The sequence below is a fragment of the Puma concolor genome, chromosome B1 (genome assembly GCF_028749965.1).
Source record: "Puma concolor isolate L17-30 chromosome B1, mPumCon1.1.hap2, whole genome shotgun sequence".
Classification (NCBI taxonomy): domain Eukaryota; kingdom Metazoa; phylum Chordata; class Mammalia; order Carnivora; family Felidae; genus Puma; species Puma concolor.
In genome coordinates, this window is record NC_141670.1 from 172,549,970 (window position 1) to 172,564,964 (window position 14,995).

General features: G+C 42.1%; 1 protein-coding gene across 17 annotated transcripts in view; it reads right to left on the minus strand.

Annotated features, from left to right (window-relative positions):
- LIMCH1 (LIM and calponin homology domains 1) overlaps positions 1 to 14,995 on the minus strand; it is a 331,834-nt gene that overhangs the window by 48,814 nt on the left and 268,025 nt on the right. For all 17 annotated transcript variants that reach the window (XM_086705163.1, XM_086705162.1, XM_086705161.1 and 14 more), the window contains 4 exons: positions 14,273 to 14,399; positions 12,692 to 12,849; positions 12,073 to 12,481; positions 7,714 to 7,929 (listed from right to left, as the gene is read on the minus strand). In XM_086705163.1, coding sequence (XP_086561289.1) covers positions 7,714 to 7,929; positions 12,073 to 12,481; positions 12,692 to 12,849; positions 14,273 to 14,399 — 910 coding nt within the window. The remainder of the gene's footprint in view (positions 1 to 7,713; positions 7,930 to 12,072; positions 12,482 to 12,691; positions 12,850 to 14,272; positions 14,400 to 14,995) is intronic.

The window sequence follows — 14,995 nt, forward strand, 5'->3', positions numbered from 1 at the left end:
TGGCTCAGTCCGTGAAGCATCCGACTCTTGGTTTCAGCTCAGGTCATGATCTCGCGGTTCGTGAGTTCGAGCCCCACATCGGGTTCTGTGCTGGTGGTGTGGAGTCTGCTTGGGATTCTCTCTCTCCGCCCCCCCCCCCGACCCTCCCTGCTAGTTCTCTCTCTCTCTCTCCCTCTCCTCCTCCCCTCTAAGAAATAAACTAAAAAAAATAAGAAAGAATCTTAGTATCCATTTATGAGTGGCTGGAAGCAGTACGTAGTTTCTATTTTCTTTATACCTTTCTGTGTTCTGCAATATGTAGAGACCACAGTTGGCTCTTGAACAAAGGTGGGGTTAAGGGTGCTGACCCCTTCACACAATCAAAAATTCACATGTAACTTTTGATTCTTTAAAAGCTTAACTACTAATAGCCTATTGATAACCAGAAGCCTTAGCAATAACATAAACAGTCAATTAATACATATTTTGCATGTTATATGTATTATATACCGTATTCTTGTTTTTAAAGTTTATTTTCTTTTTGTGAAAGACAGAGTAAGTGGGGAGGGGCAGAGAGAGAGAGGGAGACACAGAATCCCAAGTAGGCTCCAGGCTCTGAGCTGTCAGTACAGAGCCCAATGAGGGACTCAAGCCCACAAACTGTGAGATCATGACTTGAGCCGACGTCAGACACTTAACTGATGGAGCCACCCAGGTGTTCCCATACTGTATTCTTAAAATAAAGTAAGCTAGAGAAAAGAAAATGTTACTAAGAAAATCACATGGAAGGGAAAATATGTGCAGCACTATACTGTATTTATCAGAAAAAATCCACATATACATGGACCGGTACAGCTGCAAACACGTTGTTTGGGTCAACTGTGTATATAATCAAGGGAAATCCCCAAAGACAGTTTAATTAACTTGTGTCTGGATACTGCATCTTGAAGGTTTGTTATTTTTGTACTCACATCACTATTTCAAAGGAAATGAGTTCAAAATTGGCAGTTTTAACCACTACTGATAGACTTAGAAATTTGCCTGAAACAAACCTTGCCTTGCTGGAAAATTCACTTTCTGACCCATACTTTCCTTCAGTTACAGCTAAACAGAGAGAGGTCTTCAATTCTCCAAACAGAACACTGTTCAAGAATGAAAACAAGTAAATAAGAATGGACCCCTGGGCCTGAATAAATGAACGCACAGAAAGGTTGCTGGGGCCTAAGCCCGGAATGAGCTTCTCCTGGACTGAGAACTTGATCCATGCAAACTAGGTCTGGAGCCAGACTTGGCCTTGAGGCCGCAGGTGGGAGGTAGCCGATTCCTGGCCCAAGAGGAACATGGTCTAGCCACAAAATCTACCTAGCATCTGGCTGCTCATTCTCACAAGGATCTGATTGGTGGATTGGCCCAGAGAGTGACACTAGAGAAGGAACTGGAAACACGAAGCACGAGAGCAAAAACCGTGCTGAGACCCAGAGCCTGGGTGGTCCTGTTTCCAGGACAGAGGAAGAATGAGAAGCTGGACTGATCATTTAACCTCCACGGGTTGGAAGATGTGATACCCAATGTCCTTTCCTGAGCTTCTATTCTGTGACTGAGTGATTTCCTGGCTTCAGTCTCGAATAACTTCTCTGGACAGAGGCCTGGAAAATCCGTCTATTTATGTCTTGGTACCGTGAGCCAGGTGCCACAGATGTGGTGCATGTGTTTCCCCTTTCACTTTTATACCTCTAAGTATCTATTTTCAGTGGATTGAAAGAGGATCCACGTGAAGAATCAGACTCTCCATTCCTTGAACTTTTTCTTTTTGCCTTAAACTTTTCAAACCAACAGGTAAGATGGGCCAGCTTTGATTTTTTAAATTATCTTTGATGTATACTTTTTTGAAGCCTGTCACTGCTTCTGTACCTAAATGTCTTTAATGATTTTAAAAGGGCCTTAAGCTGAACACTCTTACAATTACTTCTAGATGGAGAAAAACAGTTTCTAAAGAAAAAACTCTGATGACATTTGACATCTAAAAGGAATTTGCAGTTGGTCTCAGTTGTAAGGAAAACAGCACCTACTCAAATGCCTTCCCCTTGCTCTCACTGCAAAATGAAATGTTTTAAGAAAGATCTGATTGTCTGTTTTCCTGGATCAGAAAACGTTAGTAAAGTACTAAATTTTCAAGAGGAAGGCCTAAAGCTGATGTTTTCAAGGCTGAAAAAACAGACCTACCTACCTTATTACTTAGTTTGAGAAAAGCAGATGAAGTAGTCTGGATACCTACTGGTGAAGTTTGGCCCTTCTTGGTCAATGAGGGAGAACCGCCACAAATCTGGTAAGAAGGTGCTGGCCAGCAGGGGGCGCCTGCCTGGCACCACCTGGGATGAGCTGGCAAGTGGGAGCTGATCAGCAGGATCTAGGTGGCAGAGGGAAGCCAGAATTGGGGAAGGGGGAATAATAGAAGGAGCAAAAAGGGCTGTGGAAGAATCACACGAGCATCTGCAAAGGCGATCACCTTCTGGAAAAAGCTATTCACATCTGCGTGTTTCTTAGTGAATTATAGCTGGAAAGGCTGACAAGCTGAGTTGGACGATGACAAGGAATTCATGTCATTTGTTTGAAATGCACACCTGTGCAAGAGGGAGGGTAATTTTGACGATCTTGCTCTAACTGAAAAAACTTTATACCTACTTAACCTTTTGGGGCTTCTGAAAAATATATTGTAATTTTCTCCCATTTGTTCTTTGACCATATTAAAAATAACTTAAGGACACCTCTGTCTGTGAGTCGTCCTGACATTATGCCAAATGCTCTTTATACATACATTCTCACAATAACCACCAGATGCATGTACTATTATTTCCGTTATTTTAAATATAAACTGAGGCGCAGGCGGAGTTAGATCTTTGACCTACTGCATGGAGTATTCTAGGTGTTTTAGGAAATGGTCATTTTTGGTACCACTGAGGAAGGAAGAAATTTAAATACAAATACAACTCACAGTGGATCAAGAAAATACTGGACTAGCTTTGATGGAGACATAAACGTCATTCTGTAGGTTACTAAACAGAATGAATTCATCATCAGAGAAGAAGAATTTCCAAATTATTTTCTAATCCTGGATTCTAGGAGTCTGCATTTGTGCTATGACAAGATTTAATCACAGAAGCCAATATACTAAAATGCAAAAAAAAAAAAAAAAGTGTTAGGTTTTTGCTGGGAAATATCTTAGGGATAATCAGGTAAGGTCACAGGAGACAGGATCCATCTGTTTGGAGGATATAGCATCCTACTCACCCTCATCACCTCTTAGCCCTGTGACCACCTCCCCCCACCTTGGAATCTTCTCATGGGTTCCTCCCCACTGTCCATGCTTTTGCTTCCGCTATTCCCAACATGAGGAATAGCCTCCTCCATTCCAATGCAAATCCCGCACTTGAGTTCAAGATTCAAAATCCACATCCCACACAAAACCTTTCCCACTAAGCGCAAACAATAATGATCTTACTTGTTCTTTGCAATCTTATACCCTTCTAGTCTGCCGACCCTATTGTCTACCACTTAAGCAAATATTATTTTATATACTTTTCTGGTTGCTTTATGAAAACTGCCTTCCTGGCATGTTTCTGAGTTTCTTTTCCTGTCTCAAAAATGGGGCAGAGGGCAGTCCTTAAATCATGCTTCTTGGTTAACAGGCAACCATTGGCAAGATAACTGCCGTCACAGTCTCATTACCTTAAAGGTGATTCAATGGAGGATGATCTGGAGTTTGCTGGTATCGACAGATACAGCCAGAGCATTAAAAAAAAAAGATAATAGCAAGCCTCACTTAATTTGGGATCTATTTCTAAAGTGAGAGAGCCATGGTCCCAAGAGTTTTCAATGAGAAAGATGAGGTAGAAATGAGCCAAAGAGATGCCATAATATTGTACAAAAGTGGTCATGCTGGCCCAAGATGCTGATGCTCCAACCTCACCCTGTCCATCACCCCCCACCCCCCGGAGGCCTGCGATCACCCTTCTCTGCTACTCTGCCTCCAAGGTCTGAATTAACGCTCCTGCCCACTGCCGCTATGCCCTTTGAACGGTTCCAGCTTGCCCTGGAGAGCCGTGACATTTTAGTGGTGGGTGAGGCTAACTCCTCTGTAAAGAGTGTATCTGTTGGGAATGCAGTTTTTGGAAGAAAGACACCATTTAAACAGAACACTATTCCTTTGACAGCCCCACAGAATGGGGCAAATGAATTAGAAACAGCAAATCAAGTCCAAGCTGGTATCAAGCCTGGGGAGGCTGTGAAGCGCAGTGCCCTGTTTTAAGCCGGCCGCCATATTTTGCCATGACCAATGAATTCCATCACTTCAACAGGAATATACTGGCTGTTAACACAGTCAAGAAATGCTTTTCTTGGAATACGGTGAAGGAAGTAAAATGAGCAGTAAGTTTATTGGAGAAAAGATTCTTTTAAAATGACTCTTCGGACAACACACTCAGAATGGAAAACTTTTGGTGTCATACGTTGTAAGAGAGCATGAAGAGTGTTTTAATAATGAGCCAACATCTTGTGTCATATAGCTAACAACTTGGCTTAGACTCTAACAGATATATACAGGTAGTTATCTACCCAGAAAATAACGTAAGAGCCGCTGCCATAGTTTATTCAAGAGCCAGAGGTACCAGAGCCAGGGTAAATAAATGCCACTTCCTATTCACAACCACTAGGACTTATTGAACTAGAAATTACTCCAAAACTAGGCAGTTTTTCCAAGTAAGAGATACTTGGACAACAAAGGAAGAGACTCCCAGGCTTTTCCATGAGTTTGGGCCTGCATCCTGAGACTGCCCAGGATGGGACTGGTTCAGGGGAAGAGACCACCCGGCCACCTCGTGTTTGGAATTTTCCTTGTTACACTGTGTAAATTTCTGAAATAACATGATTTCTTTCAGAGCATCTAATTTTGCTTCTCTTAAACCAAGATACTTTTGGGGATATGCAATCAATGTGAAATATTTCAATCCATTTTCTCTTTGCCTTTAGGGAGTTTTACTACTATTACAGTGGAAAATACCTGTCATTAAAAGAGAACAAGCTATTTTTTTAATATGCTCATTGTGAAAGTAAAAAAAATTACTATTACCAAGAATGGGTGTGTATATATATATATATATATATATATATATATATATATACATATGTATATATATGGCATGTATATATATATATATATATTCTTGATAATAGTAATTTTATCAAATATATATAATTGTAACTTTATCAAGTATATATAATTTAAATATATATATTTATTTAACATTTTCTTATTGTTGAGGGACAGAGCATGAGCAGGGGAGGGGCAGAGAGAGAGAGGGAGACACAGAATCTGAAGCAGGCTCCAGGTTCCGAGCTGTCAGCACAGAGCCCGACGTGGGGCTCGAACCCACAAACCATGAGATCATGACCTGAGCTGAAGTCAGACGCTTAACCGACTGAGCCATCCAGGTGTCCCAGGAATGAGTATATTTTTAAAGGGAGGCTTTACTGCTCTAAAAACAAACAACTTCCATTTTCTTCTGTTTTAGGAGTCTTCTACTTAAGGTCGTAAGTAAAGTTTTTTTTTCCTTCCAAAGCGTTAAAAACTTAGAACGAGAGAGATTAAATAGTTGGTTTAGGGAGTTTAGGCATTACACACCATCTAATCTCTTCACTTAATCTTTTAACTTCTATCAGGAATAAAATCCATTCATCCACAAGCAGGGTTTCCCCCAAATTCAAATAACAAAATGGTGGGGGAAGAAATGGTGAGAGGTAGAAAGTAGACACGTTCCTGATAGCAGAGCACTTAGGATTTGTGTTTATAATTAATCTGTCGGGCCTTGGTAAGCCCTGTGTACCTCCGTTATGTGTTAAGTGTCATGGGATGAGCATAGCGCCAACACTGTTGCTTTTCCAAAGTACGATGAGAAAGAGCTGAGCTCCACACTATGTGCAAAGGCCCTGTGACCTGATGGCGTAGTCAAATTGAGTCATGGAAAGGTATTTATGAAAGGAACTTAAAATTGCTTCTCATTAAGTGTGGCAAAGATAAATAAGAACAGAATTACTAACTGTCCTAGAAAAGCAATTCTACCACTGTAATGCCTAATTAATTCTAGAAGCATCTAATTTACAGGCATATGTTTGACTCTACCAGTAAAGTTTCCATGCTAGTAGCAAAACTCACTATTTCATCTTATGATAATTGGTAAAAACTCTTCAGAGATGGTAACATTTACACAAATGAAAAGTGAAATTAAATTCCAGGTTGACAGACTCAGCATTTGCCTGGATCACAAAACTTTGCTCCTGGAGACCAGTAAACACATTTCCCTGGTGAGGAAATTATTTTGGTTTATTCCAATTTGAAACTCTTTCATAGGATTTGAGCACTGTGGGGAAGAATTAAATCCTCTCAGCTCCTCTGAGAAAGAACACTTTATTCTTCAAAAGACAAATCCCAGAATGAAATTGGACCATTATGTTACACCATATACAAAAATAAATTCAAAATGGATTGAAGGCTTAAATGTAAGACCTAAAAGCAAAATATGCTCAGAAGAAATTATGGACAGTAAGTTCTTTGACATTTGTCTTAGCAGTATTTGTTTGGACCAGTCTCCTTAGGCTAGGGAAACAAAACTAAAATTAAAAAAATGGGATTACATCAAACTAAAAAGATTTTGCACAGAGAAGGAAACCATCAGCAAAACAAAAAGGCAACCTACTGAATGGGAGAAGTTATTTGTAAGTCATACATCTGATATGGGGTTAATATCTGAAATATATAAGGGATTTACATGACTTAATATCAAAAAAACCAAAGTGGTTAAAAAATGTTCAGAGGACTTGAATGGACATTTTTCCAAAGAAGACTTACAGATGGACAACAGGCACATAAAAAGATGCTCAGCATCGCTCATTAGGGAAATTCGAATCAAAACCACAATATCACCTCACTCTTATCAGACTGACTACTACCAATAAGACAAAAAAGAAGAATTGGCAAGGATGTAGAGAAACGGGAACATTTGCACACTGTTGGCGGGAATGTGAATGGTACAGCCACTGTGGAAAACAGTATGGAGGTTCCTCAAAAAGTTAAAAATAGAACTACCTTATGACCCGGCAATTGCACTACTAGGTATTTACCCAAAGGATACAAAAATACTGATTTGAAGGGATACAATGCACCCCAATAGCAGCATTATCAACAACAGCCAAACTATGGAAAGGGCCCGAATGTCCATCAGTTGATGAATGCATAAAGATGATGTGATATATATTCACCAAAAGGAATGAAATCTTGCCATTTGCAACAATGTGGATCGAACTAGAGTATATTACGCTAAGCGAAATAAGTCAGTGAAAGACAAATATCATACGATGTCACTCATATGTGGAACTTAAGAAACACAACAGATGAACAAAGGGGAAGGGAAAGAAAAATAAGATAAAAACAGAGAGGGAGGCAAACCATGAGACTCTTAAACACAGAGAACAAACTGAAGGTTGCTGAAGGGGACGTGGGCGGGGGGATGGGCTAAATGGGTGATGGGGATTTAGGGGGCACTTGCTGCGATGCGCACTGGGTGTTGTATGTAAGTGATGAATCACTGACTTCTGCTCCTGAAACCAATACTTATTTTTAAAAAGACATTCTTTCACAGTGGAATGATCCCAAAAAGGAAAAAAAAAAAAGTTTGCTCTTACTCTCAGTTCTTGGGGAACAGAATTTGGCTTCTTTATGTTGATCTCAATGCTACTGTTGTCTTGTTTGAGTTCCACTGGGGACCCATCCACTCTGGCCACACCTTCAAACATCTGGGATTTGGTTAATGAGGAGGCAAGTACCACCGTGGGACTCTCTCTTTCCTTCTCCTTGTCACCATGAACTGTTTCTCCATTCACACTGACTTTCCCATCTACCTATAAAAAACACAGTGAACAAAAAACACAAGCTATTCCCCAATGAAAGACTATAACAAAAGAACACATTCAGAGTCACGGTAAAACACTATCACTTAATAATCAGGATCCAACCAAAAGTAAGGCCTCTCAAATGCTTCCATTGGCTCTGGAAATTAGGGCCCCCATAAATGACCTCTTTAAGGACCTCTTTTATTTATTTTTATTTTTTTAAGTTATTTATTTATTTATTTTTAATTCTTTTTAACATTTATTTATTACTGAGAGACAGAGACAGAGAGAGCATGAGCAGGGGAGGGGCAAAGAGAGGGGGAGACACAGAATCCCAAGCAGGCTCCAGGCTCCGAGCTGTCAGCACAGAGCCCGACGTGGGGCTTGAACTCACAAACTGTGAGATCATGACCCGAGCTGAAATCAGACGCTTAACTGACTGAGCCATCCAGGTGCCCCTAGTTTACAATTTTTTTTAACGTTTATTTATTATTGAGAGACAGAGAGAGACAGAGCATGGGCATTGGAGGGGCAGAGAGAGAGGGAGACACAGAATCTGAAGCAGGCTCCAGGCTCCGAGCTGTCAGCACAGAGCCCAATGCGGGACTTGAATTCAAGAACCGTGAGATCGTGACCTGAGCCGAAGTCAGACACTTAACCAACTGAGCCACCCAGGTGCCCAGAATCTCTTTTAAAATTCATCAATCATGGGGCGCCTGGGTGGCGCAGTCGGTTAAGCGTCCGACTTCAGCCAGGTCACGATCTCGCGGTCCGTGAGTTCGAGCCCCGTGTCAGGCTCTGGGCTGATGGCTCAGAGCCTGGAGCCTGTTTCCGATTCTGTGTCTCCCTCTCTCTCTGCCCCTCCCCCGTTCATGCTCTGTCTCTCTCTGTCCCAAAAATAAATAAACGTTGAAAAAAAAATTAAAAAAAAAAAAATAAAATAAAATTCATCAATCTTCTCGGGCCACTTCACTTTGGGTTAAATTTCCTGTTCACTTGGTCTGTGCTCTTATTTTAAAGTATAGAAAATTAAAGAATCTTAAGTATAAATACATGTCACACATTTGGGTTGCAGTGTACTTCATTCAAGTTCTGATTACTATTCCACAGTTTTGAGATTTTTTTTTCTGGCTATCATATAAATTAGGTAGAACCCACCTCAGCTCAGGAACCTTCTATAGGTTATTCTGTGGTAAGGGGGCAATGGGTACATTTTTGGAAGCGAACACGAAGGGCAGGGGGCCTGATACTATGCTATATTACAGTGAATCCCCATTTCCAGCTAATTTTACAATCCCAATTTTTCCAAGAACAAAAGGCCATCACATTAAAATATTTTTGTTTTGTACCCATGTGTAGGGAAGGTGGTAAAAGCAAGAAAGGAGGAGCAGAGAGGGTGGTTAGTCTGGCTTCTTGAAAGGCACCTAGAACCTTCCCCTCCGTCTTAAAGTCTGGGGCAATATACACAGTGGTTATAAGAGGAAGCTGCAGTCAGACAGCCTAAGACTCAATCCTGGCTCTATATTTAAAAACCACATAATCCTCAACAAGTGTCTTATCCTCTGTGCTCAGATTCCTCACCTATAAACTTTTATAATGGCATCTCCCTGATCGTGCTGTTGAGGGGATTTTATGGGTTAACATATGTACAGAGTTTACAACAATATCTGGCACAATTTATGTATATAAACATTAGCCATTATTATTACTAGGCCTTCTAAAATCTTTCAAGAGGAATAATGGAAGGCCAGATATTAGTTAGGGTTTATTTACCTTAAGCCTGTGGTTTAAAGAATCTGTTGTCTGTGATCCATAAGAAAGAAACTTAAATCATAACTGAGCACACCCACATAACTATAGCTGAAATAGGGGTTTTGCAAAATACTTTTTACCTTTATTTTATGTGATGCACTATTTTTTTTTTTTTGTATTCTATTTTACTTTATTAAAAAATGCTAGGGGCGCCTGGGTGGCTCGGTTGGTTAGGCGACTGACTTCAGCTCAGGTCATGATCTCGCAGTTTGTTGAGTTCAAGCCCCGCATCAGCTCTGTACTGACAGCTGAGTACCTGGAGCCTGCTTCAGATTCTGTGTCTTCCCTTCTCTCTACCCCCTCTCCTGCTCATGTTCTGTGTCTCTCTGTCTCTCAATAATAAATAAATGGTAAAGAAAAATTTTAAAAAAATGCTAATACTAAGCCACTAAATTGATTTCATAACCTGGCAACAGGTAATAATTCTCACTTTGAAAAACACTGGCTTAAACTATTTCACTTGATTTTCCTTTACTCTTAATTCTGTTGTACTAGGAAACTAAGCCCGTGTTCTGTCTCCCTCATCCCACTGCCCCACCCACATGAGCGCGCGCGCGCGCGCACACACACACACACACACACACACACACACACACACACACACACATGTACCCCTTAGCTTCTACCCTGGCATTATCTGGTAGCAACTTTCCATTTATATACTACCTTTGACCATAACTGGGTTCACCCACTGAGTGGTAGGGCTGTGAATGGGGCTCATAGCCATAAATGCCCATGATGAGTCAAGGGCTCATTGGTGGTCAAGAGTGAACCCCAGCTCTAAAAAGATCTCTACTTAAGTTCTTCTCCCCATTCCTCCATGAATGCTCTTCCTGAGACCTTTGACACTCTTTTGCCACAATGGTGAGAGACAGGGATTCCTCAGGGCCAAAGTCTTGCCATAAAGTCATCTATCAAAATTCTTCTGTTTAAATGATCACCTTGCACTATTTATATAAAGAAAGGGAAATGGACATCTACATTATCTGATCGGATGCTTTGGATACCAAGTTAAATAAATGTATTATCTACCCCTGTTCTGGGCCACCTCAATATCAAATCTTCCTTCATGAAACATCACAGATAGTTCATGGTCACGAGCCCTAGGTGAAGGAGACCTGGTGTAGTACTCAGGTGGGATATTGAGCATGTATGGGGACATGATTATCTATGTGTGAGCCTGCCTGATGAGTGGCTCATTTTCTTAAGGAACATTCATGTATTTATTCAATAAGAACTTGGTGAGTGCCTACTATTTCCCAGGTCCCTATGCCAGGCTCTTAGGAAGAAGCTGTGAACAACAAAGACACAGCTCCAGCCCTTCGGGGGACACACATCTCTATTCAACCCAGATGAGACATCCAGGGTACTTTCCTTTTGTTCTGTCAAAGGCTAAAGCACAGATATTTAAGATCCATTCTGAGTTATGTAAGCAATAGTCAGAAAGTATATACTTTGGTTCCCTCTGAAATTCAACAGGAAGATACATGACATCACATTACTCAATTAGTTTAGCTGAGCAAACTTTCTTCACAGTCATGTGCTCTTGTCTCCTGGTGATGAAGTCCACCTCTGTCTTCTATTAAGAACCCATGTGGTGTGCAGGGACCATGCGAACTGATTTTTCTTTGTAATCCAAAGAGCTTTAAGCCAAAGAATGAGTGCTTCCTCATGATGTGAGGGAAAACACTGAGATTTGAGGAAGTGAAAAGATGTCTGGTTGTCAAACGATCCTTCGTTCTGGAACAGTATTTTACATATTCATGTTGGTAGGAAACAACCTAGTTTCTTTCCACTTAAAAATTCAAAAACCCGTGTCATCTGGGAATCAAGTACATCCCATGTTCCTATGTACTCCTTGTATTACTCTTTTTTTTTTTTTTTTCAATTGTAGCATCTTTTTGGCTAGGATGTCAAATTCCTTAAAAAGAAGAGGTGGCTGCCTATGCTTCTATTTAAAACAAAGGCAATTAAAATTTTGTTCTGAGGACTTTGCTATAGCCCCAGGGTATCCTGGGATACCCAGGGTTTTACTAAACTAAGGGTCTGTTACCACTACTATAGAGAGACCATGCCCTTATATCAAATTCAAAAATAAGCCTTGCTCATGGAGATGTCTCAATTATCAATCTCATTGGAGTCTATCAGTAGGAATTGGGGGGAACATCTGTCCTTTAACTACTTGCAAACCAAATTTCCTGAGGCATAAACTTTACAATTGTAAATGTTAATACATTCCTCTTTTGTCTGATACAAATAATTCTATCTTCTTGAGGCGAGATGCTTTCTTTTTTTACCTGGGGTTTGGTTTTGCTTCTATTCTTAAGGAACATATCCTACCTTAAAGGTCTTCAGAACCTCTTGAGAGTTTTTGGGCTGGGAGTAAGGCTTGGGTGTCAGCATAGGCACTGCTTTGGGAGTGACAGTTTTGCTTGGAGAGCCACTGCCTGCTGACATGCTGGTATCCAGAACGCTGGTGCGAGCGATGGTGGTTTCCACAGTGGCAGTGAACTTGGGTGGAGGCAGTGACTGTTGCCGCAGGTATTTCATGGGGTTGGGGTCATTCAGGAAGGGGGTTAAGTTTGGCTCTGTTGAATGGCTTCTTTCCAGAATTTTTGGCATCTCCAAGCGTTCGAGAACAGCCTCGCTGATGGTGAACCTTTCGATGTACTGTTGAAGGATCCCCTCTGCTTCCTCCTGAGACCGTGCGTTCTTGTAGGCCTCATGCAACTCCCTCTCTCTCCGCTCTCTAAAGGAGGAGCATGGGAAGGGCAGCAAGAACAAAGTCAACAGTCACAAAAATGGCAAAGAAGACCTTGGTAGGAACCAAGGTCGAGCTGAAAGGGGAGCACGGGGAGTGTGGAATACTGGTGTCAGAGCCTCTGTGAATACCAACAATTTTTAGAAAAAGCACATCTCGAGCATATTGCGCATTTAAAACAACAACAAAAGAACTCACTTTTCTTGAACAATTTCTCTGTAGGTTTTGATGCTTTTCCTTCGTTCACTTGTTCCATCCTCTCCAGCCAGTAACTTCTCCATTTTCTTCCTTTCTTCCTCTTTCTTGATTAAGTCCTGGGAAGCGCTTCTTCTACGACTCTTCCAACGAGCCAGGTCCTAGTGGGGGCGGGGGGTCAGGGGTAGACAGGACATACTTCTCCAGGCTTACACACAACTCCATGTCTACTCTTTAGAGTTTAGTGAGCACTCGCGATGGGCCCAGCACTATGCTAGGGCATTGCCACCCAATCCAATGTAAGTCTGGTTGGAACAGGAATGCCTCAAAGGCAGGAAATATTCAGATAGAGCTACAATATCCACAGCAGGGCAATGCATTCATTTAAGCACAGTAATGTGAAATGCAATCATATTTCACGTCAGCTGCTAAATTTTAAAGTATTGCTTCACAGGGTATCACAAGAAATTTCATTTCTTCCGATTTATGACCTGTGCATTGTGAATGGACTTGCTGACAACAGGATAGTAGGAATCAGCCACAGACCTACACAATTTCCTCTGGGAAGGAAGAAAAGGCAGAAATAATTATTTCTAGGAGTCTGGAGTCAGGTGGATGGGAGTGCAGCTGTGGGAAGTAATCCTAGCGCTATCTCTTCCATGCTTTGGAATCTCAGGCATGTTTCTTAGCCTGTCTGTACCTCTGTTTCCTCATCTCTAAAACAGGGATGCCAATTACACCTACTCTTACCAGCCTATGGTGAGGGTTAAATGACATAGTACAAATAAGGTGCCAGACACAGAGTAAGTGCCCAATATATTGTAGTCATAATTATTACTACGTAGACTTTGGAAATGTTAACTTTTTGGACCACCAAGTTTGCATTAGCCACCTCAGAGTGCTCTGTGAGGATTACATGGAAGAATCCACCGTCCTTCTTGTCATCCCTATCTTCGCGTTCTTCCCTGCCCTGGCTCTTTGCTCTCAGCACAGAGACGATCTCAAGGCCCTCATCAGGCCATAGAGACTTCCTTCTCTGGTTCTAATTTTGGCTACCTCACTCACTGCTGTGTGACTTTGGGTGAGTTACTTAGCTCTTCTGGGACATATGTGTGGAACTGAGGATGATACCAGTTGCTACCTCATCGGGTTACTAAGGAAACTGAAGAATTCCTACATGCAAGGCAGAACAGTGCCTGTAACCGGCAGGCTTTCAATGTTGGCGATTATTGTTGCCATCATCATCGTTATTGATTTCAGTGTATCATCTCAAACAAAAGACAGGGCATCCTCAACTCTGCATCCCATGCCGGTTGCCTCCCTCCTGCTCCCCCTCCTTTGTGGCCAACCTTCTAGCAAGAGTACCTGTCGAATACACATCTGTATCCTTCACCTTTCACGTTGCCCTTAACTTTCTCACTAATCCCACACTTCCTGTCACTGGTTTGAAATCCTCTACGGGCTCCCTCCCCCTGCATGGCTTTCAAGCCTGTCTACCCACCCCCCTGATTTCCTGCTCCAAGGGGGCTCTGACCCACGGTTTGGGCAGCCTCCGCGCTGCCCGTGGCCTTGGCCGACACTCACATCTTGCCATTTGTCGTCCTCTTCTCGCAGCTGGTTGTTTATCAGCTGCAGCTGCTCCTGGCGGGCCCTGCTGTGCGGCTGCACCGCGGCCTCCTCCTCACACCGCATGTCAAACATACTCGTGCTCCTGAGCGTGGAGAGAGGAGAGACAAAAATGGACCGGCGCCCGGGGTGTGTCTGCGCGTCCTGCCGCGCGGCGGCGCTACCGCGCTTGGAAAACCGCCCCTTCCCCGCAGCAGCTCAAGCCAGCCCCGTGATGCGGCCAGTTGCGATCCCCCAGCCTGCAGCGGGCATGCTAGCACCCCACTTCTTTTGCCGCGAAAGCCAAAACGTGGCCATCTTTGCCTTCCGTGGTGGCTGCAGCAAGTCAATGTCATTTTATCCGTAGGTGCCAAAATATGTTTATGGACGGGCTAGAAAAAGGTATTTGGAGCTCTAGGCTCTTCTCATTTGGAAATGTAGTAGAAAATAAAATGAGGAGAATTACAAGGTATAACGTAGGGAGAATTTGTGGGGAAGGAAAGAGGGTGCCATCCCACGCAGCAAATACTTCATTACCATAAATGCTTCTTTGCGTAAAGAGCTGTCTTACATGCTTTCTACATTACCTAAGGCAATTTCTCCATTTTCAAAAAAAAATCATTCAGCCTCAAGTCTAAGACACCACCTTTTCATATTGTATTTTCTGACTTGTGGATGCACCCGATAACTACACATTAGTGA